The sequence below is a fragment of the Cyprinodon tularosa genome, unplaced genomic scaffold, assembly GCF_016077235.1.
Source record: "Cyprinodon tularosa strain WSP-4 unplaced genomic scaffold, ASM1607723v1 ctg1308, whole genome shotgun sequence".
NCBI classification, from domain to species: domain Eukaryota; kingdom Metazoa; phylum Chordata; class Actinopteri; order Cyprinodontiformes; family Cyprinodontidae; genus Cyprinodon; species Cyprinodon tularosa.
Window position 1 is genome coordinate 87,409 of NW_024038124.1, and position 27,653 is coordinate 115,061.

Here is a 27,653-nt window from a genome sequence, read left to right on the forward strand (position 1 = left end):
AGGGAAAAAAGGAAGATAGCTGATGAGAAAAGAGGATTCAGAGAAGAATTGACAAAATTATTTGCTTTCATTATCAATGCGGAAGATTTTCCTGCATTTTTGCTTTGGCACGATAATTTGTCAAATAATAAAAAAGAGTAATTTGGAAAGGCATTTCTAGGGAAGGCTAAATATGCAACCGATCACCAAGCTGAGAGGGAGAGAAAGAATGCGATTGCAGAACTTCTGGGTAAATTAGAGGAGAGCAAAGATAGATTTAAGAAGTGGATTGCATCTCCAAACTCCACTACTGCTGCTAGTTTGGTTGCAAGGATTAAACAAAACATCCAGAGATCAAACTGGTAGCGCTCTGATGCAGATATGTGAATTTTTTTCAATTTTTACCCCCAAAATCCTCAACATAAGAATATCACCAAGGAACGGAGGATGTGAGATTTCAGGGTTAGAGAGCTCTGCTCCTATGGATGCCAGTTCCTGCTTCCACCATAAAAAAGATTCCTTTATTGTGTTTCTATCATTTCATCACTGCAACAAAACTTAAACCACGCGGTGAGGTCCACTATGGCTCTTTGAGCAGTTTGGGTAGCCGAGCTCTGACCTAGCCTTGTAGCTAAACCAGGTCCTGGAAAAAGACAGAGTGAACCGTCTCCATCTGTCTTTGGACTGATTCGTCTTGTTCAGCCATTCAGGTTCAAACAGTTTCACCTCCAGCTTCTCTTGCGTCCCTCCCATGACTCTACCTGTCAATCAGCCGCACCTCAACTGTGTTGCATGGACGACTTTTAACCACAGCCTATGGGCGAAGATATTTACTCCCCAGGGCAGAAATATGTCACCAATCCACCACAAACAAAAGGTGAATTTCATCTACAGATGTGATAAAGAAATATGAGTCATCCATCCAGAGATACAGGTTCAAAAGTTTAGTTCTACAGTTCCAATAAAACAGCTTCAAGTCTTTCTAAACCTCCATAGATACCAGAAAAAATATGTGAACTCTTGTTCCCAGACAAATTCTAATTTATTTTCATTGGCTTTCCACACATTTGACCTTTTCAGAAGGACTCAATTTAGAAAACCTCGAGTGTCTAAATTCATTGAATTCTGCTTACAAAGGTAACAGGGACAGAAACCATCAACAATCCTTCAAGTTTTACATCAACTATTGCAGCCAGAATAGGTGGCCTCGTGCCTGTGGCGGTGCGGTGAGTGGCTGGGTGTCAAATAAGGGTGTAATTATAACGATCCACCTCAATATATTTATTACATGATAAACAATCTAACTTTGCACACGTAAAACAAAATCATTGATCCACATTATCATCTTTAACTGTATCTTTAAATTCACAAGTCAAAAGATCGTAGTAAACAGCTCTCATATATATATATAGATATATAAATAGTTGTCAAGTTGTTTCTGATTTTTTTACTTGACTGTGTTCTTTGTTAGTCCTGCCTTTTTAGTTTTGTTCCCCCCCTCCTTTCCAGAGCACGGCCAAATGGGCGGGGCTAAAGTATCAGTATTTATCTGAGGAGAATATTTTCAGGGTTTCGTCATATTTTACATGAATGAACACTTGAAACAAACTTAACCTGCAGAGATTTTTCATAGGATCTTTATCTCTGCTCCCATTTCTCCTCCCTGGTTTGTTGTTTAATTCATCCTGTAGAGTCTGAGTTAGAGTTCAGTTGTTTTAATGGTTAATAAGAAATCACTTTTCATCTACTTTCTTTCTGTACCTTTTTGTCCACAATTTATTTAACATTCTCTTTTAACACCGACTTAGAAAAACCTCAAAACAACTCTCAAAATCTCTAACGTTTTTAGCACTACAGCCCAAATGGTTATTATTTAATCTTTAGTTCTGTGGAGATTCTTTTCACACCAGAATGCAATCATCTATCCTAACGTTTCTGAAGAGGGAAGAGAAAACCGTGATTTTTATACTTTTCATCTTTTAAAGAAACATCTGCTCAGGTAATTTCCTCCCTCAGTAAGAGGAATGAGGTCTGCTTTTGTTGGAATTCACTAAACACTGAAATGGGATTACTGCCTTACATGTAAACTTTAAATTGTGATCTATTAATTTTCCAGACCTCTATTTGTACATTTAAAAATACAAAAAGCATTCATATGGTTGATTGAGTTTATATACAGACACGTGTCTTCTACAGTCAGATTATATAGCCAGATGGTCTGAGAACCCAAATAATTCTGATTTTAGTGACGCAATCAATTTTTTAAGCAACTAAAAAGCTGCTTCTGATTTTATACGTTCATGAAAATCAATGAGGTTTAATTCTAATTTGAATCCCAACTAAGAAAAAGCAGTAAAGGAAGAAAGTAGGCATAAGAGGAAGCCATGGTAGAGCCCCTGTTGTGTGAAAGATGAAGCGAGGTGTAAATTAGCAACACAAAAGGCTCTAATGTGGAGGGAACTCAGGTTCCTTTGATCCTGGCTGAGAGTCTTTTGTTTAAAACCTTCGATTCTCCTCAGCCATTCATCGCGGCCCTCTGAAGTATAGAACAGAGCGCTCCGTTTGGCCTGCATGTCTCAGGCTAATGGCTCTTAGATACCTGGGGGGGGGATATCCACAGGTGTGGGCTTAGAGTTTGCAGGTTGGTGGTTAAAAGTCTTTTAAACCTAAATTAAGCCAAGATTTTAAAAATCCCTTTAGTTTTTTCTATCTAAGGAGGGTTCGTTAGTTTGGCTTCGTTAATGGTGACTAATTCAGTCCAAGGGTTTTGTTCTATTGTGGAAATATATTCTTATCTCTCCTGTGATGGTTTCATATTAAAGTGTTTATTAAACTCGGTTGTCAAACCCATAAGTGTCATGGCTTTCCCCTTTTGAGACTCTGAGTTTTTTAGTTTTCAGTTGTTCTGTTTTGTTGATCTTTGGTTTATTTTCCATTATATTCAAGCAGTCTTTAGTTACTCTCTGCTGCCCCCTTGTGCTTGTTTCCTTTCCCCTTGGCTTCTTTCTAGTTAGTTCCACTCACACCTGCTCCATATCAGTTCATTAGTCCATCCTTTGTTCAGTTCCCCTTATATACTCCACCTTTGCAGTCATTTAGAGCTGCTTCCTTGTTGTTGTTTTGCTGTTGTCTCTGGTTCCCCGGGTGAGTTTTTCCTGATGTTTTCTGTTTTTGTACTTTGGATTACTGCCTCAGTTCTGTCTTTAAATCTGTAAGACTCACCTCTGCCTCCTGATCTCTCAAAAACCTCCACCCAACTGTGACAGTAATGTTCAAACACAGTTAAGACCTAAAGGTTTTTTGGGTTTTTTTCTAGGTTAACATTTTCAGACATTTCTAACGAATCATGTTTGCAAAAAGCTTCTGTTAATAGGAAATATTCCAAGGTTACACATATGTGGCGCACCAAGCTGATTCCCACAAAGTATTTTATTTTTCCTGCTTCAGTTTAAAACTAACATCCTTCCTTAGATTCTTTGTCTGACCTTTTTAATGGCCAAGGAAGTAAATAAGGTTTTACTTAGTAAAATAAATTAAAGGCATCAAAATAGGATAATTACAAGTGTCACAAAATAAAATACCATCATGAAATAAAGACAATTTAATTAATATGCAAGATTTAAATAACAAAATAAATGCATACGTAAAGCTTAAATTTCATTAATAATAAAATTTAAATGTATTAATAAAATATTTAAAGCATGAAATTAATAAATACGTAAACATAGAATAAATATATAATCTAAAAATATTTTGCTGTATTTCAGTTGGTAATTTTCATTTATTTGATAGGATATTTATTGATAATTTGAGTAAAGCAATTTAGTTGTTTTATTTTGAATAAAAAGGCTCTACATACTGGGAAGAAAGAAGTAGCAAAAAATTAGATGCATAAAAAAAAAAAACATTGGTTTGACAGATTCTCCACTTGTATATAAACATTATTCTATAGAAATAGAATTTTAGGTTTGGTTTCTTTCCACAGGAGGCAAAAGTTTGACCGTTTTAAATAAAAGAACAAAGGTTTAAGGCTCTATTTTTGTCTTTTCAGGCCGACAGTTTTCTGTCAGAGGCCCAATTTTCTGCCGAGTCACCAGAAACCATCGATCCATTGTTCAAGTTCCACGAAACCATCGCCAAGGTATGGCTGTGAGCTCGCATTTTACTCATTTCTAAGGATCAGGAAAGATTTGACTTTCTAATCATTTATCATTTATTAACCAAACTTTATTCTTCTTATATAAGTGAGGCTGAATAAAGTCTAAAGATTCCCTCTCAGTCCCACCTGGTGAGGAAAAAATATAACAAGATGTGTTTGATAGATTTGAGAGAGATAAGAAATAGAATGATGTGATTTCATTGTGAAAGAAAATGGGAATTGTATACTTTTAAACAGTGATTGAGTATTATTGTGTATTAGTGTGTTTAATAAGTTAAAGTTTGCTGGTGAAGATTCTAAGTCATCCAGGTCATAGTCATTCCAAAAATGTTTTAAAAAAAAAAGAAAAATACCAATCCACTGTACTTTGTTTCCACCCCTTTGGACTTGGTGTTGTTTGGTTTCTTTGTTAACCTCCAATACCCGGAACATGTCTATGTCTCTGAAAGGGGGGCCCTTAATCGATTTAGTTGATTCCTTCCAGCTATCATTTCAACCCAAACCCCTTTACAGGAGAACAGAAGACCTCGCCTCTTCAGCCAAGCCAACTATTCCCTATAATGACCCCCCCTTTCAGAGACTTTGAAACTTTTTTGGAATCAGTTAAAGTTCACCTGAAACAGCAGGTATCTGAAAACTAAAAAAGAGGCATGAGGTCTCAAAGTTAAAATGCTAAAAAAAGTCATGTGATAATGGACCGAACTGACTTCATGTGCAAGAAGATGCTCATTTCCCTGAAATCCTACCAGCAACGCCTGCTGCTTGCCCTAATGGCTGTTTGTTTACTCCCTGACAGCAGCAATCATCACAGGCTGCTAATTAGTTTTTGGGGAGTGGTGGACTAGTGGTTAGAGCATAGAGCTTGGAATCCAGAAGTCCTGAGCCGCACTCTCACAGACCGCCACTTTAGGTCCCCCAAGCAAAGACCCTTAAATCCCACACTGCTCCCCGGGCGCCGTACAATGGCAGCCCACTTCTCCCCATGGGGATGGGTTAAATGCAGAGAGTAAATTTAGTTGCTCTGTACTGGTGACAATGGAATGACTATAAAAAAGCTAGAAAGAAAAGATTTGCTCCCCTGGTTGCATGAAATGCTCTGTTGGTTCAATGGCCTCTGTGCTTGCCGTAGTCCTCTCGTCCATCTGCAGTCTGCTAAACTTAAAGTCAAGGAAACCAACATTTGAATGTGAAATAAAACACAGGAGCCAGACCACATATATATATATATATATATATATCTGGGCTCATGTACCTTGCAGCGCGCGACATACAGACTAAGGAAACACTTCACAGGTCACATGATCAAACCCTGTAAAGATGCCTCGCCCTGAGTTTGAATTGATTCAATGATTTTCAGGTAACTTACTGAGTTGTGTTGAGCTGAGGTGACCAGTTTGTTTTTAATCAACACAACAAAATAAATTACAGTAAAGTTTGATATACAACCAATAACAACTCAATTAAGTAGATCAGGTTTTATTTTCAGTTCACAAGTACATGGAAAAATAAGGAACAGTTTGAAATCAACTTTAGGAACATATTTCATCCACCTGCTCACCTTAACCCTATGACTACTGCAGGTTGCTGCAGCTTTGAACATGTTCCAGTTAGATTATTCAAAACAGTCCTGGAGATTCCCCATGGCCCCCTCAGACCACACTCTGACTTCTTTAACTTTTGGTTTAGCCCTGATAATCTGGGGCCTGTATACAGGAATTAGCATGGCAGAAAGGTGATCTGATGACCCGAGGTGGGGGCGGGGATCGTTGATGTTAGAGTAGGATAAATCTAAAATGTTTTCACCCAGAGTTGTAAAGTCCACATGTTGGCAGAAATGAGGGAGCACAGTCTCCAAGTTAGGCTAGTGAAAATCCCCAGCAATGATGAAAATACCCTCTGTGTGTAGATTAAAGCACAGAATCTCAAAAGGCCTGTTTTGTATTGGCGCTGGGGGGGATTTATACGGCAGTGATGCTAAGCCCACTGATCTCTCTGGGCAGATAGAACGATCTGCAGTTAACAGTCAGAAACTCGATGTCTGGAGAGCAGAAGCTGGCGACCGATCGAGCTTTTTTTATACCAGCTGTTGTTGATGTAAACATGCAGCTCACCACCATTAATCTTTCCGCTTAGTCCTTTGTTTTATTTGCGCAGGATAGCGTGAACCCCTGCAGGCTAATAGCATTGTACGGTATGTATCGATGAATAAAGCCATGATTCAGTCAGGATGATGGCACAGCAGTTACTAATCTCTTTTTGAAGAGAGTTTGATTATCCATTTGTTATCCAGTGAGCTAACGTTGGATAGCAGGATTGATGGGATTGGTGTTCTGTGGTAATTCCTCCTTAGCTTCGCCGTTAGCCCGCCTCTGCAGCCCCTCTTACGTCATCACACACTGCTTTCTCCGGCTTTCTCCTGGGCCTGACCTGCTCCCTTGTTTGTGCTGATAGGTTTTTAAGAAAATCGTTTTACTCTGGATCCACCCTTTCACTGAATTACAGGGTCTCACCAGGAGATGGCGCTTCTCTTTAGATCTTAATGTCCATAAAATCATGACATAATATTTTAGGTTAAAAAATTGATGTTTAAAAAAGGAATCTTAGAGGACCAGCCAAGGGCCCATCAAGGAGAGTGCGGACATTTTGAATGGCTATTACTAATTAACCCATCTATAATTTAATTGTTTTTTGTTTTTCTGCTGCTAGAATCAGCAACCAGCAGCGTCCTCCATAATTTTCCAGTTTGTCTTAATAAAGTTTGTCTCCTTCAGACCTTTATAGGAGTTTTAAAACCCTCTTCTTTTAATTTGTCTATCACAGAAATTCATTTGAATAAAAGTCTTAGTACTCCACCGTGTCAACAGCCTTATAGCAACCGTATGTTTTTCAGCCTGATATCAGCCGTGGTGAAGCGCACAGTAAACACTGAGGATGAGTGTCGTATTCATTAACAGCTGCTCGTTATGCACATCCTTATTAAGTAGATGTCTGAGAACCAGTGGCAACAGCCATTATTATATACAGCCAGCCTCAAAGCCAGCTCCTGTCACTCACTTAGTTGGTGTATGGGCTGAAACAGCAGAGTTATTAGCTAAGTACAGCATAAAACATCCACTTTTATCTCCGTCAGTCAAACCCTGTCCTATTTAATTGTAAAAACTAGAGCTAATATAGGCAGTGCGGCAGCGGTTTATTATTTTTTCTCTCTCTCTTTAGCGATGTAGCAGATCTAATTAGAAAGACTGCAGCTAGTTTTTCAGGAGCATATTTTTAAATTTTTACAAAGGGCGGATTTTCCTCCCCCCCCCAAAAGGAAAGGAAATCACCTGCCGGTCAGAATGCCATGTTTTATGTTCATTGCAGAAATAATTTATCCTTTTTCCTGCTTTGACATCTTTATAAAAGTCTAATAAAACACACAGAGCTTACGTAAGCTGTTGTCATATTAAAATTTCCATCTCATGTAACTGGGCCTTTTTAACATAGCCCTGACTGTTAAGAGGAACACTCTCATTGCTTATAAATGTCACCAGTTAACAATAGTTATCACCTCTGTGGGAAAGCTGTCGGCGCTTACAAATTACATAAGGCTATGTGACATTTTCATTATCTTTTATGGAGCCTGGCTCCAAACGAAGGGGTGTCTCTGCTTGGCCAGCCTACAAGTGCAAAATAACTCGTAGTATAGCAGGACTCAGAAGTTTCTACACAAATCATCCTTTTGATGAACTTAAGGATCCGTACATTTTAAGAAGAAATAGATTTTCCTTATTTTCTTTAAGAATGTGTCTTCTTTATGGCACAGCCTGTTAGAAGAACACATTTAAATTTAATATCTACTGAGATCAAAGGTGGAGCCGTGGTTGGTGCACATGACCCATGAATGGAGGCCTCAGTCCTTACCGTGGGTGACTATGCCGCCTTTGGCCCGCCTTCTGGTTCCACCCCTGCAGTCAGATTTTGGAGTAAAAAAAACCCCACAAAGATAACAAATAAAGTAGTTATTGTTGATTTTCACCACTTGAATTAGTCTGTTAGATGCAACCCTTAGGAGATTCGGGAACGTTTGGTATGACTGAAAAATGATAAAATGGGTGGAATATATCTTCCAGGCACTATGTCATTCTGCAGGTGGAGAAGAATAGTGAAATATTGGAGACTAACACAGGTTTCCACTCAACATGCCAAAAAATTCATTTTCCTGAAAGCAGTCAGAGGGCTGTTCATTATCAGCTTCCTGTGTCCTCAAACATGGATGTTATCTAAAATAATTCATACAGTGGGTAGAAATGATGAACAGCTTGGACTGGTGTTGGTGTGTGTGTGTGTGAGAGCAGAGTTAAGTGCTACGGTGCCTCGCCGTACAGACGCCCTTCACATTCAGCCCATCCCTGCTGGATGGTGATTGCTCTTTTAAAAGGCGCCTATTTGGCAGCTCATTTTTCTCTCCTGATTTGATTCAAACACCTATTTCCCTCATCTGCACAGACAGGTGTGGAAACTCGCTGACCTCGAAAAACAAATATGAAAAGTAAGGACAGCTTGTTCTTCCAACCTGACATGCGTTTGTATCTCCAGCCAGCATGAGGCCTGTTCTCCTTCGTCCTTCTCCACATTTAAGGGATGAACAGGTTGGTCTGTCAGTAACACTGAAGGCGTTTAAGATTGGTCTATTTTATAAACGAAACAATACCGGTTCATCTAGCTGAAGAGTTGAACTGTTATTACAGTAAGAAGGTCTCCATTTCAAATTTATGAAATATCAAAGATCATTGATCAGTCTGAATAACTGCTGGTGGTCAAATGTTCCCTTTAAGGAAAAGTCCGGTCAGTGAGGAATAATCAATGGATCATTATTTATACCTAAAACTAATACATCTGCGGAGATTTAATGAATTTAGCGTTAATCCATATTTTAAGTTTAATCCGTAATTTTTATCACGATCACTGCATCTGGGAGCGGCCATTTTTGCCCAAATATAGTAACCCCTCCCTCCTGCCATCTTCAAGCAGTGACGTCACGGTGCGGTAAGCTAGGGTGACCAAACGTCCGTATTTCACGTCCTGTCCCGGGCGTCCCGGGCGTTTTTTAGAAAGTGAGGAAATGTCCTGTTTTTTTAAATTACCTTAATTGGAGCATTAAATTTACAGGCACTAGGGCCCTGCGCACGGCGCTGCGTGTGACGTCATCCCTGAGCCGCGTCAGTGCGGGCAGCCCTGTTCTTAATCAGAATATAGATAGCGTGGCTGTCAGGACGCCAACAACATGCAAAAGCGCAAATGTATGTTTACCGATGATTTGCAAAAGAGTTTCCCGCTTTCAGACCGGGTCGAGACAAACGGAGGCCTTGTGCACAGCGTGCAAAGCAGGCACATATGTCTCGGTGTCCAATGGAGGTGCAAGGGATCTGAAAAGCCACCTGGACTCCGAAAGTAAAGATAGTCTATTGATATGTTTGTTCGTTTTTGGTACATTTTGAGTTTTTTTTGCTTCACAAGAGGTATTTTTTGTTAATTAGCTCATTTGTTAATTAATTTTTTCCAATATCCTACAGAACAGACATTATATCGTTCATTGCTGAGGCTGAGTATCATCTGTTATTGGGAGTTGAGAGTTATTGTTAACTTTTATTGTTAAGTGAGGGATGTTTAGATGAGACATTATTTCTTTCATTGTGCTATTCATTCATTACAGGAATTGTTAAGCATTTTAAATAAATACATTTTGAATAAAATTAGCATTTGTATTTGGAGTTATTGCTGTTGACTTTTACTGAAAAGCATTTTTAATAAATCAACTGTAAATATCATGTTATTGTAGGATTACGTCGGTCTATGTTAGGTGAGTGCACGCCACAGACATCTCAGAGACGGAATATTATTATGCCAACATTTGGAAGAAGAAAGTTTTCAAGATGCCTTGGATTTATGCAGTACTGTTGTTTGACAAGCATGGATAAAACATGGATAAAAAAACTGTTATCGATTGAACAGTATGTAATAATTTCATATTGAAAATACCTTTAGGAATTTGTATTATGAATGTGAACAGACTTTTCCTTTGAGAAGCAGATCTAAGAAGAACTGCTTTCACTGTGATTCCCGTTGCTGTAATACAGTAAACCAGCAACCTGCTCAGGATGAATCTGACAGGATCATTTGCAGGATTCTGGGTTTCTATATAATTGTTGAATGAATGGATGATGCACAAAGATAAACACAAAGATAAATTATCTACCATGTTCTATACAGCAAATGTTTGAACCTTTAAGGAAAAATGTAGACTTAATGTCCTTTTTTTTATCTCTTTCTGTAGGTAGGAACCAAAGTTGATTAGATTCCTTAATTATTTTTAAAACAGTGAAAATGTTTCTTTGATTAAAGCCATAATTTGCATGTCCATGTCAGACGACACATTGTTCTATAAATGAGTGACACACAGTAGACGGTGTTTATGCCAAACTTGGTCTAATATATTCATTCTTTGTTACAGACTATGCTTAACAGTGATAAACATTTTGTTTCTAGACCTAAATTTAAATTTGGACATTGGTTTTTCACAACCAACCCACCGTAGGTAGATTATTGTGGACAATGATGCGGTTCTAAGAGGTTTGCTGTTGTTTTCAACTGAGTTTCTTCGCCCACATGAGACTTAGACAAGTGTAATGAGATCACCTGCCAGTTCTGTCAAACAAGTTGCACGCTGTTTTATTTAGCAGATGAGAAAATAGCACGTATGACAGTGACAGTGTTTGGATTGTCAAGACAAGTGGCTCGGAAAATAAGACAAGCATGAGCCACCGAGGTCCAGCAGGCAAACAGATCGCTGTCACCGGGGCTGTTATGCAATTTTTTTATTTTATTTTAAATGGAGTATCGACAAAGACCTTTTTCTGTAACACTGCTGGCTGCATGTGAGAGAAGGAAGTCATCATTAATCAATGAAATTTAGAAGCTGGCAGTTAATGCAGGGATAAGAGGCTTGGGACTGGATTTATTGAGTGTACAGTAGCAGCCATTCAAAATGGCCGTCCCAGTCAAACGCCAGGCGAATGGCGTTCACTTCCCTGCAACTCCCTGCAAAATCCCCTCCAACTTCCAGCCACTGGCCTTCTCCTGGGCGTGCAGATTATTTTAATCTGACTCCACCCTTTCTGTCATGGTCTTGGTTCTGTTGTTCTTTACTTTGCTCCTTGATTTCTAGTTTTATTGGTTTAATTTCAGTTTTGTTATAATTTCTAGATTTATGTTCACATGTTTTTCTGTTGCCCTCTTGTGTGTGTGTGTGGCCATGTCTTTAATACCTGGTGGGGACAATATCCTAGGAATATGCTACATTTTGGGGACTCATAGGTACTTGTGGGGACCAACAACTGGTCCCCATAAGGAAAGTTTCTCTACTTGGGGTGGGGGTTAGGTTTAGGACTAAGGTGTGAATTGAGTTTAGGTTAGGTTTAGGGATAGGCAGAGATGGGAAGTAACGAAGTACAAATACTTGGTTACTGTACTCAAGTAGATTTTTCTGATATTTTTACTTTACTTTACTACTTATTTTTATGGTGACTTTTTACTTCTACTCCTTACATTTTAAAAAAATTGTCTCGTTACTTTAGTTTTGAATCATTTCAATGGAGTTACCGTTATTATTTTTCACGTCATCAATACCAAATTCAATCTAACTGGATGGGAATCTACGTTGCATTTGACGCACCACTACAAGATGAATCGACAGATTCGGCGGTATTCATTGGCGGCAAATCATTGCAGCTTGGTGGCGGTGGCGTTAGCATAGTAGCATGGACGACGAGATGATTGAAAATGAACACAACGGAGATCTAGTCCTATTGGCAGACATCCGTTTAAAATGGAGGCAACGGCATGAAAAAAGTGGTTTCTACTTTTACTTTTATACTTTAAGTAAATTTACAAGCCTGTACTTTGTTACTTTTACTTGAGTAAAGAAGTTTAATCAGTACTTCCACTTTTTTAACACAAGTATCTGTACTTTTACTCAAGTACGGAAAGTGAGTACTTTTACCATCACTGGGGATAGGTATGTGTCGGTAATGGTTAGGGTTAGGGCAAGGGTCACGGTTAGGCCATATAAATTAGTGGGAAATGAATGGAAGTCAACGGAAGGTCCCCACAAGGATATTGTGACACGTGTGTGTGTGTGTGTGTGTGTTTTCCTTTCCCCTTGCCTCCCTCCTTGTCTCCTCTCACACCTGCTCCTTGTCAGCTCGTTAGCCCTCCCTTTGTCTGTCAGCTACATATACTCTCCCTCTGCAGTCACTCCTTGTTTATTCCTTGTTGGCGGTCCTGTATCGCTGTCGTCGTCTCCCCTCGTCTCTCCCCGGCTCCTTGTACGTGTTTTCCCTTGATGTCTCCATGGTTCTGGTCTGTTACATTTTTAGTTGGATTTTTGGACTGCCTTTGTTTACCATTTTCATTAAAACTACAAGTATTCACCTCAGCCTCTCTGCCTCTGCATTTGGGTCCTCCAAACCTCAACCAAGACGAGATACTTTCACTGAATTACAGGGTCTGACCAGCAGATGGCGCTTCTCTTTAGATCTTAATGTCCACAAATCCTGACAGAATATTTTAGTACAAAGATTAATGTTTAAAAAGGAAATATAGGAGACCAGTCAAGGAAAGTGGGGAAATTTTGAATGGATGCTTCTGTGAGATTAAGTTTTAGAGAAAAAAAAAATAATACAATACTACACTAATTCCCAGGTATTAGATTCTTTTTATTTAATTATCAAAAGTGGAAATACTTTCAGGGCTCCAAACTCACCCTTCCTTTGTACCTTCAAGTTTCTTGCTTTGGTTTTTTACTTTCTTTCCGAGGTAATCTGTTGCAGCTGCAGCCATGTTGAGTTGTCCCACTGTTCTGTTTGTCTTCTCAAAAAAAAAAAAACTAAAATAAATGGCAGTGAGATGTTAGTGGTGTGAATACAGTTTTATGTTGTTGAGTGCAGGTGCAGGATAGTGATCACCGGCTCAGTGGCAAGCAGTGAAGAGAATTTACACCTGATTGATGACATTTCCAAACATAATGAGCCCAGATGGAGGCGCCTTTATACACGGGGAATCACTCATCTTCCTCTCCCATCCAGCCACATTCAGGCCCAATGCAATCATTTAGTTATCATTATTCAACTACAGGATGTAGAGAGGAATTTATGACTTTGGTATTCTGGCATAAAATACAGCACCGTCCAACTTAACTTGTGTCTCAGATAAAGATTTGTGAGTAACCTTCAAATAAATGTAGATTTTATTACTTTACTAGAAGCTCAGTCAAGTCTGACTTTTAAACTTTGGTATACTTCATATATTTATTCATGGAAATTAAGAAATAATATGATATAACCAAAAACAAACAAAACAACCCTGTAATGTTTACCACTAAGTGGGGGAAAAGTGAAAACATTTTTTTTGTTTTGCCAAATATTTTTAGAGCATGTAATTCCATGCACGCCTCTCTATTTATTAGGATAAGCACAAGAATTTGACTGAAATTTATCTGCGTTCATCTGGATGTAGCATTAGAATCATTAACAGTTAGCTGCATGTGTACCATTGTTCCTATTTTTATCAAAACTAGCTGGAATTTGGTCTTTTTGGTATAGGCTTTGTTAAAAAAGAAATAATGTATTTAATATAATGTATATAATTATGTATAATAAATAATAAACCTAGTAGCTTATACCATGACTATATGGCTTTAAGATCATAATTCTGATTCTTTAGATAGAAATTAATCTTTGTCACAAATATGGTCAAATTCTTAGGAAACAAACTGTTCTATACCTCGATTGCACAGCAGAGATGCAGAAAAAACACAAATCCCACTGAGCCTTTAAGAACTGACTATGCATTCCTTCTGCACAATTCTGTTTGCAACTTACCTGAGGTCACAAATCTCCAAAATGAACCATAAGGATTCACCACACAGCTATGCTGGGAGCCGGAGAGGAACATCTGCAGAAACCAATCTGAACTGCTTGAAGTCTTTATCTAGGACGTTCAATTTCAAGTAAAGTGTGGAAGTCATGTCTGGAGAAACGGGTTTAGCATTTTGATTTATTATGAAGATTGTCTGGAGTTCAGTCCTGGAATTTAAAAACACCTTCCTGATGTAAGAGTGGTTGTTTTTGTGAAAACAGGAGGGTGTGCAGTGGACATAGCGAGGTTAAACTCTTGGTGGCTGCTGAGAATTGTTTTTCAGACGTATGACAGATGCAGCCATTCAGAGCGCACCATCATTCTACACATGCTGCTAAAACACAGTTCAATACCCTCCTTTGATATTTGCTTTTAGAAACATCAGGGACCAGAGTTTGACGCAAAGGGACCAAGTTTTTGTTCACAATTCAGTTAAGATTATAACTCAAATTTTCAGGAAACTTTGACTGCAGATCGTGTTAAAACCTAACATGAAAACCACTGCTAGTTAAAGGTGTCACAGTAGGTCAGGATGATGGTTTACTGCCAAGTCAACAAAAGGAATAAAATCCATTAGTTTAAAATCAATTCCAGGTAGATTAAATGTTAGCAGTTTACATAGACTGATCTATAATTAATATTGTAAATAATTTATTTGTGAAAATAATTCAATTTAAACCACCCCTTTCCTGTTTTAATAATAATAAAAAAATAATTAGCAAAAAATTGTTGCTATTATTTAGAAATTTTCCATCCAAGGAAAACCAGCTGATTTAATTGAGTCATTGACTTGAAGCACACAGTCATTCTGGGTGGCTTTGTGGCAACCATAGATATATGCTTGCATTTTTTATTTACAGCAATCCCTCACACTGAGCATGCATGCAGTGACAGTGGACAGAGAAAACGCCCTTTTAACAGGAAGAAACCTCCTGCAGAACCAGGCTCAGTGTGAGCGGCCATCTGCTGAGGCCGACTGGGGTTCAAGGAGACAGAAGCAGACATAGAAAAAGAACGTATGAGAACTGATCTATAAATACTTTCTATGTTAGAAAAGGTAACGGAAAACTAGCTCCACTGGTGGCCTCGCCTAGGAAGAGCCAGGTTTGATGCCAAAGGGATGACAGGAGAGTACTGTGGGGGAGTTATGTTCCACTAAGTTTCCGAGAATTGTTGTAAATCTGCAATATGAAAGATTTTAATTTTTCTTTTTTTGTTTTTAACATGAATGCAAGCAAGTATTCTAGTAGCCTGACGTAGTCCTACTCAATTCTAGTCAGAATGAGTCTGATGCTGCTCCATAGAGCTGTGATTATGGGGCGTGTTTCCAACGAACCAGGAAAAAAAATGCCTCTGCACTCAATTGGATAGACCTACAACCAATAAGAGCAACGGAGTGCGTGACGTATGTTAAGCGACGCATAGATGTTGTCAACAAAAATCAAAGCGTGCAGTTGCACGCCTAGAATAAGAAGATGAGCCTTGATCGCGTTTCTCTGTTCCTCTTTTAAAATTAATTTGCTGTCGATATCTTCTAGAACAGACCTAATAGCAGAATCTACTCACCTCAACTCTCCGGCGGCAGCCATTGTTGTTGTCACCCAAGCGCGCTTTGGTCACGTGGTTGATTACGTTACTGTTGATCATCTGTCCATCATCGTATAAAGCCCGCCCTGACAATTTGATTGGCCCGCCAGATATTGTGCGAGCATACTCGCGCTACTGTTGAGCAATGCCAGACCGAACTTCCCGACCTCAAACGTTGTGGGCGGGACTAAGTTCAGAATGGCACCCAGGCTAGTATTCTATACCCAAAGCAGCAAAAGAGCCTTAGACATCGCACTTACAGCATATTGTTGCCATGATGTTATCTTTCTAAAATGAAATATCTTACTTTCACACCAGATGCAATTGTAGAATATAAATATCTGGCTGGCTTGCCAAATATGGAAGCAGTCGTACTGTAGTCCTGTTTCTGACTTTATGCTCACTTAGCAACACAGAGAATGCAGCATGTAGACAGGGAGTCTACATAGTGGGAGTCACGTACAAATCTTGGCAAAAACAGGGTTCTTACTGGCTGACCCGCACGCAATCAGGTCATAAGCTAAGACATTTCCAGGAAGAAAACTATAAGTGGACTATACTACACTATATTGCCAAAAGTATTTGCTCACCTGCCTTGACTCACATATGAGCTTAAGTGACATCCCGTTCCTAATCCATAGGGTTCAATATGACGTCGGTCCACCCTTTGCAGCTAGAACAGCTTCAACTCTTCTGGGAAGGCTGTCCACAAGGTTTAGGAGTGTGTTTATGGGAATTTTTGACCATTCTTCCAGAAGCGCATTTGTGAGGTCGCACACTGATGTTGGACGAGAAGGCCTGGCTCTCAGTCTCCGCTCTAATTCATCCCAAAGGTGTTCTATCGGGTTGAGGTCAGGACTCTGTGCAGGCCAGTCAAGTTCATCCACACCAGACTCTGTCATCCATGTCTTTATGGACCTTGCTTTGTGCACTGGTGCACAGTCATGTTGGAAGAGGAAGGGGCCAGCTCCAAACTGTTCCCACAAAGTTGGGAGCATGGAATTGTCCAAAATGTCTTGGTATGCTGAAGCATTCAGAGTTCCTTTCACTGGAAGTAAGGGGCCAAGCCCAGCTCCTGAAAAACAACCCCACACCATAATCCCCCCTCCACCAAACTTTACACTTGGCACAATGCAGTCAGACAAGTACCGTTCTCCTGGCAACCGCCAAACCCAGACCCGTCCATCAGATTGCCAGATGGAGAAGCGCGATTCGTCACTCCAGAGAACGCGTCTCCACTGCTCTAGAGTCCAGTGGCGGCGTGCTTTACACCACCGCATCCGACGCTTTGCATTGCACTTGGTGATGTATGGCTTGGATGCAGCTGCTCGACCATGGAAACCCATTCCATGAAGCTCTCTGCGCACTGTTCTTGAGCTAATCTGAAGGCCACATGAAGTTTGGAGGTCTGTAGTGATTGACTCTGCAGAAAGTTGGCGACCTCTTCGCACTATGCGCGTCAGCATCCGCTGACCCCGCTCCGTCAGTTTACGTGGCCTACCACTTCGTGGCTGAGTTGCTGTCGTTCCCAAACACTTCCATTTTCTTATAATACAGCTGACAGTTGACTGTGGAATATTTAGGAGCGAGGAAATTTCACGACTGGATTTGTTGCACAGGTGGCATCCTATCACAGTTCCACGCTGGAATTCACTGAGCTCCTGAGAGCGACCCATTCTTTCACAAATGTTTGTAAAAACAGTCTGCATGCCTAGGTGCTTGAATTTATACACCTGTGGCCATGGAAGTGATTGGAACACCTGATTCCAATAATTTGGATGGGTGAGCAAATACTTTTGGCAATATAGTGTATATGTAGAAACTATAAATGCCGCCTAGAATGGACTGAAGGTGGGGGATAACTGAATTTTGACAATGCGTTGCTGGATGTATGAAGTGTTTAAGACAGCTGTATGAATTCGGTTTTGTAATTAAATGTGTCCCCCCTCCGGATGATAAAATGGTGTGAATCTTGGCCTTCTTTCTACCAATGAGCTTCCATACAATGAGAAACAAACATCCCTGTTCGACGTTTGTCTTGTCAATCTAAAAGAATATTTTCCCAAAAATTTCTGGGATTATCGAGGTGAGTTCTGAAAACCTTCAAATATGGTTATATTTGCTTTTGTTGGGCTTCTACATCTCTGCCATCCAGAGTTTTTTTTTATTTTTTTTATGACACCTTGAATCAACGGTCTCTCTGGGTAGTTTTGGTCAGCACTGCTGGGAAGTTTCCCCACTGTTACATTTGTAATTTTTTCCATTGCTCTACCATTACTATAAAAACCTTATAGGTTCATTCTTCCTAAGTAATCAACAATAATAGACATTTGCACAGCTTTCTCTGATCTTAGTTTCTAGCTCCTCTTTTCTCGCGCTACACTTTTTCTCCCAGTCATCACATCCTGATGGCGTACTTTTCCAGTCTGTGAGATGAGAGCCTGACATGTGATAAAATCTAAAGTGGTTGGTGTGTTGCATAAACATTGTAATTAAAACTCCTCTCCGTTTCTAATTAAATGTTGGGCTTCTTCACAATCTTCCTGCAGGTGTTTGCATTTATTCTGACTGACACCTCCAACAACGATCCACACCCACACCCACAATTACAGCCAATTTAAAACCTTTTTCTCAATGGAAATGCTTTTGGACTGCAAGTAAACTGAAGCTGTTTGAGGAAACCCACACAGGGTGAACATGCAGACAAAAAGAGCCCAGATAACCTCTACTGCTTAAGTTTGGGGATAATGTGGCGAAAGAATAAAAAAAAAAGCTGTTTAAGACATGAAGCATATTATTTTAGATCCTAAAAATTGAAAGATGTTTTTGTATAGTACTGTTCTCTTTGTTGCTTCAAAAACCTACTTGTACGATTATTTATAGCGTGACAGAGGAAAGAACATGTTTGAGTTTAACCCTATATCTTTGCAGATTAGAAAAAAAACACCAGATGTTAATTATACAGGTTGTAAATATGCTTAATAGGGGGAAGAAACGGAGAGAGGGATAAATAGTGAAACACAAGGTCAAGCGCACACCGATACACTTTGTCAAGATGAAGGGCAAATTGGAAGTAGCAACAATCCCATATGTTAAATATTCAGATTGGACGGGCGACGCAGGAAGGGATTAAGACTGTTTGACCTCTTTTCTAACAAGTGTGTGCACGTGCTCGTACTACTAATTATCTTGGATATAAATCCCTCCACAAATACTCACAGGGGGGAGAAACGTCCACGCTTTCAGGGGAAGTAAGATCCATGGATGCCAAGTCCTATGTGCTTTTTTTGTGACAAGCTTTGGTCTAAAGAGACACAGATGAAGATTCTGACACCAGTCACCAATCCTTGGTTTATGTAAAGGGTGGGGGGGGGTGGGGTCCTCTGCAGTAAATTCCAGATTTACCTCCAGAAGCCAATAAAGGAGCCATTAGACAGAGGCACGTTGCAGCACAGGAGCTTTCTCATTTGACAAACTCTCTTTATAAAGCTTTGACCAGCAAAGTCCAGTTTTTCTTCAAAAGATATTATGACAGGAGCAGCTCAGAAAGACAGGCTTCGTTCTCTATCTGGTGGGTTGCTGGTTTGAGGTCCTAAACGGTTTGTCTGTCATCATGTCCTAGGGCAGGACGCCCTACCCACCTTCTGTTGATGGTGGAGTAGGAGCCTTCTGAGACCTGAAACATGTTTGTCTGCCATTAAAGTTTGTTCCAATTCCTTCAATTACTGCTGAAGATTTCATCTTATGAGTTTACTGACCTTTGTGAGCCCTGAATTGTGATTATTTATATTTGAACCAGAAGAAAAGTCTGGAATCTTGCTGCAGCACAGTTTTAATATTGGTTTGTTGGGTTAACGCCGGATGATTTAAATAACCGTGTGGAGTAAACCACAAAATCAGAATCCACATTCTGCTGTAAAATCACCACAAACAAGGATTGGACCAAAACTGTAAGTGTGAGTAATAAATCCAATAAAACTTATCACAAAGAATTCCAGTTATTGTTTCATGAATTGATCTAATGTTAATTGACTTATAGAGCAAGTAGATTGATAAGCAGCATTTTTTCTTTTAACTTGAGGTTTTTCTTATTTCAAGAGGATATTTCAACCTGGAGAGACTTACGGAGACAAAAGTTGCAATTAGAAAATATTAGATTTATTTATGCAGGTAACACAATCATATACTTCAAAATGTTTCTATTTAAGGAGAACCAGCTGATTGCATCGACTCATTGACTCTCTGCAATCCCTTGCTCTGAGCATGCATGTAGAGACAGTGGAGAGGAAAAACTCACCTTTTAACAGTAACACTGCTGATTCGTCACGCTGTGTTACTGTTGCCACATGCTCATTCAGAAGAAGCATTTCCTGCAAAGGCAATACCTCGATGCAGTCAGCTGGTTTTCCTCTGATTGAATTGTCTCTTCAAAGTGCCTTAAAGTTATAGGGAAATCATATTTAAATGTTAAATCATTCTGGCTTAAACGTGTATATAAATGAACTCTTATCAGCCTATTATGTCCCAAAATGTAGAAAATTTTCTATTTAAAAGAACCGTTCCATTTTGAAGCCAGTGTAGGTACCAGATTTGCTTAGGCGATCAGAACTGTATTGCACCCATTTCTTAAGGATCGTATCTCTTTTGGAGTTTCAACATAATACATATTATTTAACATTTCATTGGTGATCTAATGTAGCCGAGAGTAGAAAACAATCTTTGTCAGACTTGAACGAAAGTACAGCCTTCTAAGACAGACTGAGCTCTGCTATTTAACGAGGTGACACAAAAAGTCTCAGTTTATTTTTATTATTTTTATTAAGATCTGAAGGCAGAGGATGACAAATGGAACATCTCAAAAATGACTGAAGAAAACAACAAGTTATTCTACCTGTAGAAAACGAACGGTTTTGATTGATACAAATTCAGAAGTAGTGTAGCTTAATATGGCTAACTGACCGAGCTTAAAAAAAAGGCTAACCTGCTAGCTACGAAAACAGCTAGCCACAGCGCTAGTCAGCTCTCCCTCTTTATATCATGGTCTTGCACTTAACTTTGTTCACCAGAAACAGATTTGTTTTCAGTTTTGTTATAGATTAGGTAAAACTTCATTGGTTATTAGGCACGCTTACGGACACTGCGTGATATTATTGTCATATATTTTAAGTCATGTGGCAACGTTTAGCCAAACATGTAGCATAACGTCACTGGCATGAATCAGGACCCGAGCAGATCTGGTAGCTAAACCGGGCTACCACTTAGCAGTTTTTTTCAATCGTTGCACGCAGCTACAGCTCCCACTGTACGACAAAACCCTGCGGCTTCGTCGTACAGTGGGAGTTATCATCTCAAGATGTTTGTTCTCACACTGTGCGACCCGGTACTGTGATGCGATCAACCGGCTCACACTGTACGTCTAAAAAGCATGTGAGACTCGGACTCGTCTATCCAGAAGCCAAACGAGTAGAAGAGGAATATGAAGCTCACTAGAGTGAAACGCGCTGCCTTGGCAATCTGGGCAATTTTGTGCTGGAAGGCCTAAAAAGACCTTGACGACATATTTGGACAAAGACATGGCTGAGCAAACGTGGCTACTAGGGTCTGTCAATTCTACAGACAGAACTCAATTTTACTTGCACCCCCGCCATACCCTCGTCAGACCATCCTGATCTCGCGAGCTTTCAAGGTTTCACTCGCTAATCAGTCTGGAGACTCTCCGTTGAAGAAAATTTGGAGCCGTTCACCAAACGAACGTCCAATCAGCGTTGGCTTTGAGGCGGGTTGAAGTGTGAGGCAACGAGAAGCGCGACAGTTCAGTCTAAAGAACATGGCGGCTTCAGCCGATGAAACTAGCGTTAGCGTGGCTATCGAGCAAGTTTTATCGGAATTACAGAGTATTTCTTCACTGAAAGAAGAGCAAAACACTGCTCTGGAGGCTTTTCTCAGAGGAAAAGATGTTTTTGCTCTTTTCCCGACTGGTTTCTGCAAGAGTAGCCTGGCTGTTAGTACGTCATATGCTTCGTTGATCTGATTGGTTTATTTGGCCCATCTATCACCAACATAGGCCAATCAGCTAACCAGTATTTTCGCCCCTTCCCAAAATTACTTCAACGGAAGGTTTCCAGATGGATATGCGGAGCAAATCCATCTGCCGGAGTCAGGTTACCCCCGCCATGCTTCCGACTGAATTTCAAACCTGTTTGATTTTCTCCCTACCTTTTGATTCCTGATGGGGAGGTGGTCGTTAGAGGCTGATCGCCCCTCGTTACCCCCTGGTCACTACACCACGAACCATCAGGCTGAAAGTCGGCCTGATCGACAAATTCTCGCACAACTGGAAAATTGGCCCAAAAAGACCCATAAATCGTACAGTGTACACCCAGTTTCAGCAGGTGGATTGAACAAATGTTTACAATTAAACAACAATAAATTTTAACTTGATTATTTGTTTGTATTCCTACTTAAAGCTTCTCTTCATTCAATCCATAGAACTAAGACAACTAAAAAATAAAATGGCTTAAAATTCTACAGTTCTCTTTGCAAAAAGACATGGCAAGCTTGAGGATGGCTACCTTCTTCACCCGCTAGCCCTACTGTTCATTTTAGCATGAAGAATAAAGGAAAGGTGGTTCAGGTTGTGCTTGTGGTTTTATGATCGGTCTTCTGCTGTCAGTACAGGAGGGATGTCTGTGGGCAGCAGTCCATGCCAGACCAGTCAGCCCCCAAAGTAAGTCAGCTAATGGAGAAAAGTAGAAATCCAATCCTGGAGCAGAGCCAAGCCTAGTCTTTGACATGTTCTTTGGAAAATGTTATTCCAGTCATCTGTATCACACTGAAAAGTGAGCCAGCTGATCCACAAAGTATACAGCGTTTCTGTTTATTAACCTGTTTCAGCTTAGAGTGCACCGCATCCTTGCATTTCTTAAAAACATGCATGTAATGTATATCAGCAACAAAAATTAACTCGCCATTATTGTTTCATGTTGTCATAGTCCTGAAACAAAAAACTGTTTCCCCTCCTTTTTAATCCAGGGTTATATACAATGTTTTCTGTTGTTTTTTTATAGGAACTGTTTGCCATTGAATAGGTCAAGATGGCAAGAGCCAGCTAATTAAAGGGATCGGTCACTTTTAAAATCCATTTAGGAAATTTAGAGACAATAAAAATATGCAGGTTTCCAACTAAAAGAGTAAAACTTGCAAACATATAAAGTACTTTCATAGTTCCAGTAATGGCTGCAATAAGTCCAGGGCATTATAAATGCATGCTGAAGTTTATTCTAACTGCTGTTTAATAAATGATGTCCAATGTTACCCTCTTACATTTAAATATACTTTGAAAATTAGTCATATAAATTAGGGTCAATTATTAGCTCAAACACTGGCTCTTCATTTCCCACTTACTGACTTGGTTGTAGCCTTTCTTTGTCTTCCTCCCTCTTGCTCAAACATGCACCAAAACCCACCCTCCCCTTTATTCTCTGTGGATCAGTATATGTGCATAGTTAGTGTTGTAGCTCAGGGACTTCCTATGCTCTAAATCCCTGTACTCATTTGTCAAGTGCAGTTTTAGATGCAGCTTGCCAGCAAGAGTTCAGGATGGCAGGTGGCAACAGGAAGGATCTCTCTCCCTCCCTTTTTTCCTTTCTTGCTTCACTCCTGTCCTATCTCCCTGTCCTCTCTATGTCCCCATGGAGCTCATTTTTAAGGAAGGTGTTTTGCATATGAGTTGGCATGTTGTGGCTTCTCAAGACAAAGCTAGGATTGATTGGAGCACAACACACAGCTGCAAGAATCCTTTAACAAATAGAACCATATATTTGGATGCATGTCAGACTTGGAATATGTAATGCTTTGTGACTCCTCTCAGCCACAGTAAGCCATTATCCAAATAGAGTGAAACAAATGGAAGTCACCAGTTAGGGCCTGCCTCCTTTACATACCGTAGACCTCACCTACCTCAGTTAACACTTGTGTTTCTGAATCAAAAATGGGAGCAAGGAGGTAACTAACATGCTTGGTGGATGTCTAAAGGTTACAGCAGCACTGCTTTGCCCTTACCTGTGGCGACTAGATGGAACTAAGGTGTTTCCAAACAGCGGCACCGCATGGAGAGAGCAGAGCATAGCGGTGACTGCTGAGTTTGAAAAACCTGAAATGCCTTTTTTGTGAAATTGTTTCATGGCAACCAATCAGGGTATGGTTGTAGGTTAGAAGTAGGTTAAAGACGTGCAAATGAGGCTAAGCTTTTTCAGGAAAAAATGGAATATAGAGGCACTAATGTTAAGAAATGATTAAGTAATGCTCTGAAGAAGTTTTTAATGTAGCTTTTTAAAAAAGCAATTTAAATTTATCCCTGGAAGGACTGAGCGTTGTCCTCCTTTACCTCCAGCTCAGATCCCGATTTGTCGCTGCTTCTTCCAAGCATTGGTGCTTCTTGCGTGGGTAGATCTATAATGAAATACTGCCGAATCTAACTGTCATTAAGATGCAGTTCTGGATGAACAAAAGTGATTTACTTCTTTAGCATTTCTGGAGATTTTCCAAAAAATTATGGTCTCCCCAAGCCGGGAGCCAAAAGTTGTGGATACAAAACAGATTAGCTTCCGTGTGTGTTATCAAGGCCTGGTGCCTTTCTTGGGTTGACTCTCCAGATCAGCTGGCTGGTGTCCTCACAGACATCTTTAACACCTGGCCGGACCAATCCATAGTGCCAGCATGCTTCCAGTCTGCCTCCATTATTCCAGTCCCAAAGAAGCCTCAGGTCGCCTCCCTCAATGATTAGCGGCCTGTCGCTCTGACTCCCATCATGATGAAGTGCTTCCAAAGGCTGGTTAAAGAACACATCGTCTCCAGTCTGCCGCCAACATTCCACCCGTTCCAGTTCGCCTACTGACGGAACCGCTCCACTGAGGACGCCATCTCTGCTGCTCTCCACCTGAGCCTGGCACACCTGGAGGAGAAGAACACCCACGATGGATGCTGTTCCTGGACTTCAGTTCAGCTTTCAGCACCATCATCCCACAGCATCTGATGGGCAAACTAGCAGCCAATAGCAGAGGGGTGTATTGAAGCCCAGCTGTTCCAGACTTCCTCACCAACAGACCTCAGTCAGTCCGGGTCGGATAGAACGCCTCTGATGTCCTCAGTCTAAGCCCCTCCCCTCAGGGCTGCGTTTTGAGCCCCCTGCCGTTCACCCTGATGACACACGACTGCGTCCCCAGGTTCACCACCGATCACTTGGTGAAGTTTGCAGACGACACCACGGTGGTGGGCCTCATCAGAGACGACAACGACCTGGACTACAGAGAGGAGGTGGAGCAGCTGGTGGAGCAGAGATAACAGCCTGATCCTGAAGGTGGAGAAGACCAAGGAGATCATGGTGGACTTCAGGAAGAACCGGCCTAACCACGCTCCACTGCTCATCAACAGCTCAGCAGCACCAGTTTTTATTTTTTGTTTTTTGCACCATGTTTTTTTTCTCCCACATTGTTTACATTTGATCACTGCTGCACTTTAAGAAATGGAAATGTCATGAAAACTGTGAAAAAAGCTGCACTAAAAGTTCATAGGGAGTTTTTTTCATAGATAAACATTTAGGCTATGTTTTATTTCTCTTCGTAATTCATTGTTTTGAAAATTATTCATGTTCAGCCTTAAACTTTATATAAATTGTTTTTCATGTACATATGTTTGTTTTTTTATGTAGGTGTTTGATTCTAAAGACATTTTAAACTGCTGTTGGATATTTTTTCTGTTTGTATCCCTTCCTTGTAAGTTTATTAAATGTCTTTATTTGGAATTTCATCAAGGTTATCAGACAGCTGTGAAATGATTGAGTGGATTTCCTCAGAATCTAAAATACTGGCTTTGTTTTCCAGACATTAAATCATCCACCACTTGATGACAGATGAATAAATTACTGCATGATAATGCTGTTTCTACACACCCATTGTGTAAGGCACAATAATATACATTAATTTAAATAGAGCGAAACGAGATTCTTGCATTTGGACAAATAAAGAGAAAGGATCTCAGTTTTCACAAACAGAGGTGGGTGTGTATGTGGTTGTTACATTAGTCTAGAGCAAATTACAAACAGTACATTGGATCTGATATACCTACATCTAGCAAAGATGCACAACAAAAAAGAAACTGCTGAGATTTTCAGCACCACCTGTGAAGAGACACCATCAGAGGGTGACTGATGGTGTCTGTAGGTTAGAAATGCACCAATCAGGACTATGGCAGTCGATCACCATCATCAGGAGTATCATCCTCAGTAATCCTGGCGGCACCAGGCAGCAGCAACCAGATTCAGCTCTCGACAATTCCACCAATTACCGATCAACGAAATCAGTATCTGCTAATCCTGATATTCACCGATCAGAGAATCAGAATCCATAAATTCTTTGATATTTTTTCATGCACACTCACATTGCATGGGGTACCTAATGAAGTGGCCGGTGAGTGTATATGATTTATTTATTTTTAAATGTAGATATATTTATTCTTTTTTAAACCCTTTATAGCACTTGGAGATAGGTGTCCTAGGTAAAGTGCTCTTTTTAAGTATTAATTAGGATTACAATTATTATTTATCAACTATTATTATGATTACTACCAACTAAATGGCTTAGAACCTCATCTTTCTTTTATAGCCACTCTCAACTACCAGTAGATTACGCAATGTGCTCATTTTCACGTGCAACCTGGAGCCCATTATTTTGAATATTTCAACATGAGACCCGGACTGTAGTACTGCTTATAGACATTAGCTGCTTTGCATTCCCGTCTTGTTGGATCGGGTCCAGCCAAGTTTACTGGAGGCAGAGCTCTGACTCCACTATCGCTCATCATTTTGTCCCAAAGCTAAAGTTTTCTGTCCGAATTCTTGACATCCTCTGAGCTTTCTGATCTTTCTCTGCACAGAAAGTGTTGCAAAAATGTTCGTACCACTTTAACCTTTTTACATTTTCTCATTTTATAACCACAAATTTCACCGTGAGAGTTTTTATGTGTTGAACACAAAGTATGAAACAGTTCTTAGATACTTAGACGAACTGTATGGCATGTTGTGTATCATTAACACGTTCTGCAATTATTTTAAATTTAAAGAAAGGTGAATCATTCTGTCACTATGAATTCTTCTGACTGTTTCACTGATTTAAATAGATAGTGGAAACATGCAACACAGAAAATGTTCTTGTGTTTCTCCTCATTTCCCCATATTTCAGTTCATACGCTGCAGTCGCTGCTGTACTGCAGTCTGGATATTTCAGCTCCCGCTTAAAGCACAGACTAATCTTGTGATGAATTAGAAGGTACAGGGCATGTAATTGCCACTTTCCACTCCTCTGAGGCAAGTTATTTCAGACTTGGTTTTAGGACAGTTTGGTTAAGATATTAGGAAAAGGAGCTTGTTAGCAATTTATCTTTATTTTTCCGAAAAAGTTGAAAGACGGGTTAGTTTCACCTCTTAGGGCGACTTTTAAAACAAAAAAGAACAATGGCCTTAATTGTGTATCTGAGTAACGGCTGAAAGTGTTTCTGAATCATTTTCCTCGAACCGCTAAGGGGAAGAAAACAGATTAAAGCTCTTTTAGTGCTGTTGTGTCTTTCTAAAGAATAATTTTCTCAAAATTGTGTTATTATATCCTTTATTATTCCTGAAATCCATCCTTTTTTATCTGAATCAATTTTGAATAATTTTAATGAAGTCATAATAACTTAGCGCGTCTTAATGCCATACTAACTATTCATTTTCCATTATGCTATAGACTCTTTTATAGAAACTATGCTGAAGAGTTCACTAAATGAACAGATCTGCTCACTAATTGTACTGATCAGAAAGTCCAGCTGTTTTTCTAAACCTTGGAACTAGAACATTGGTTTTGTTGACAATAGAAAATCTGGCTTCCAGCTTTGGAGGTAGATCTCTAACAGTGATTGCTGCACTGAAAACGTATTC

At 39.9% G+C, this 27,653-nt stretch overlaps 1 protein-coding gene across 1 annotated transcript in view; it reads left to right on the plus strand.

Moving 5' to 3' along the window:
* LOC119778239 (inactive N-acetylated-alpha-linked acidic dipeptidase-like protein 2) overlaps nt 1-27,653 on the plus strand; it is a 118,091-nt gene that overhangs the window by 79,271 nt on the left and 11,167 nt on the right. The window contains exon 5 of the mRNA XM_038277391.1: nt 4,031-4,120. Coding sequence (XP_038133319.1) covers nt 4,031-4,120 — 90 coding nt within the window. The remainder of the gene's footprint in view (nt 1-4,030; nt 4,121-27,653) is intronic.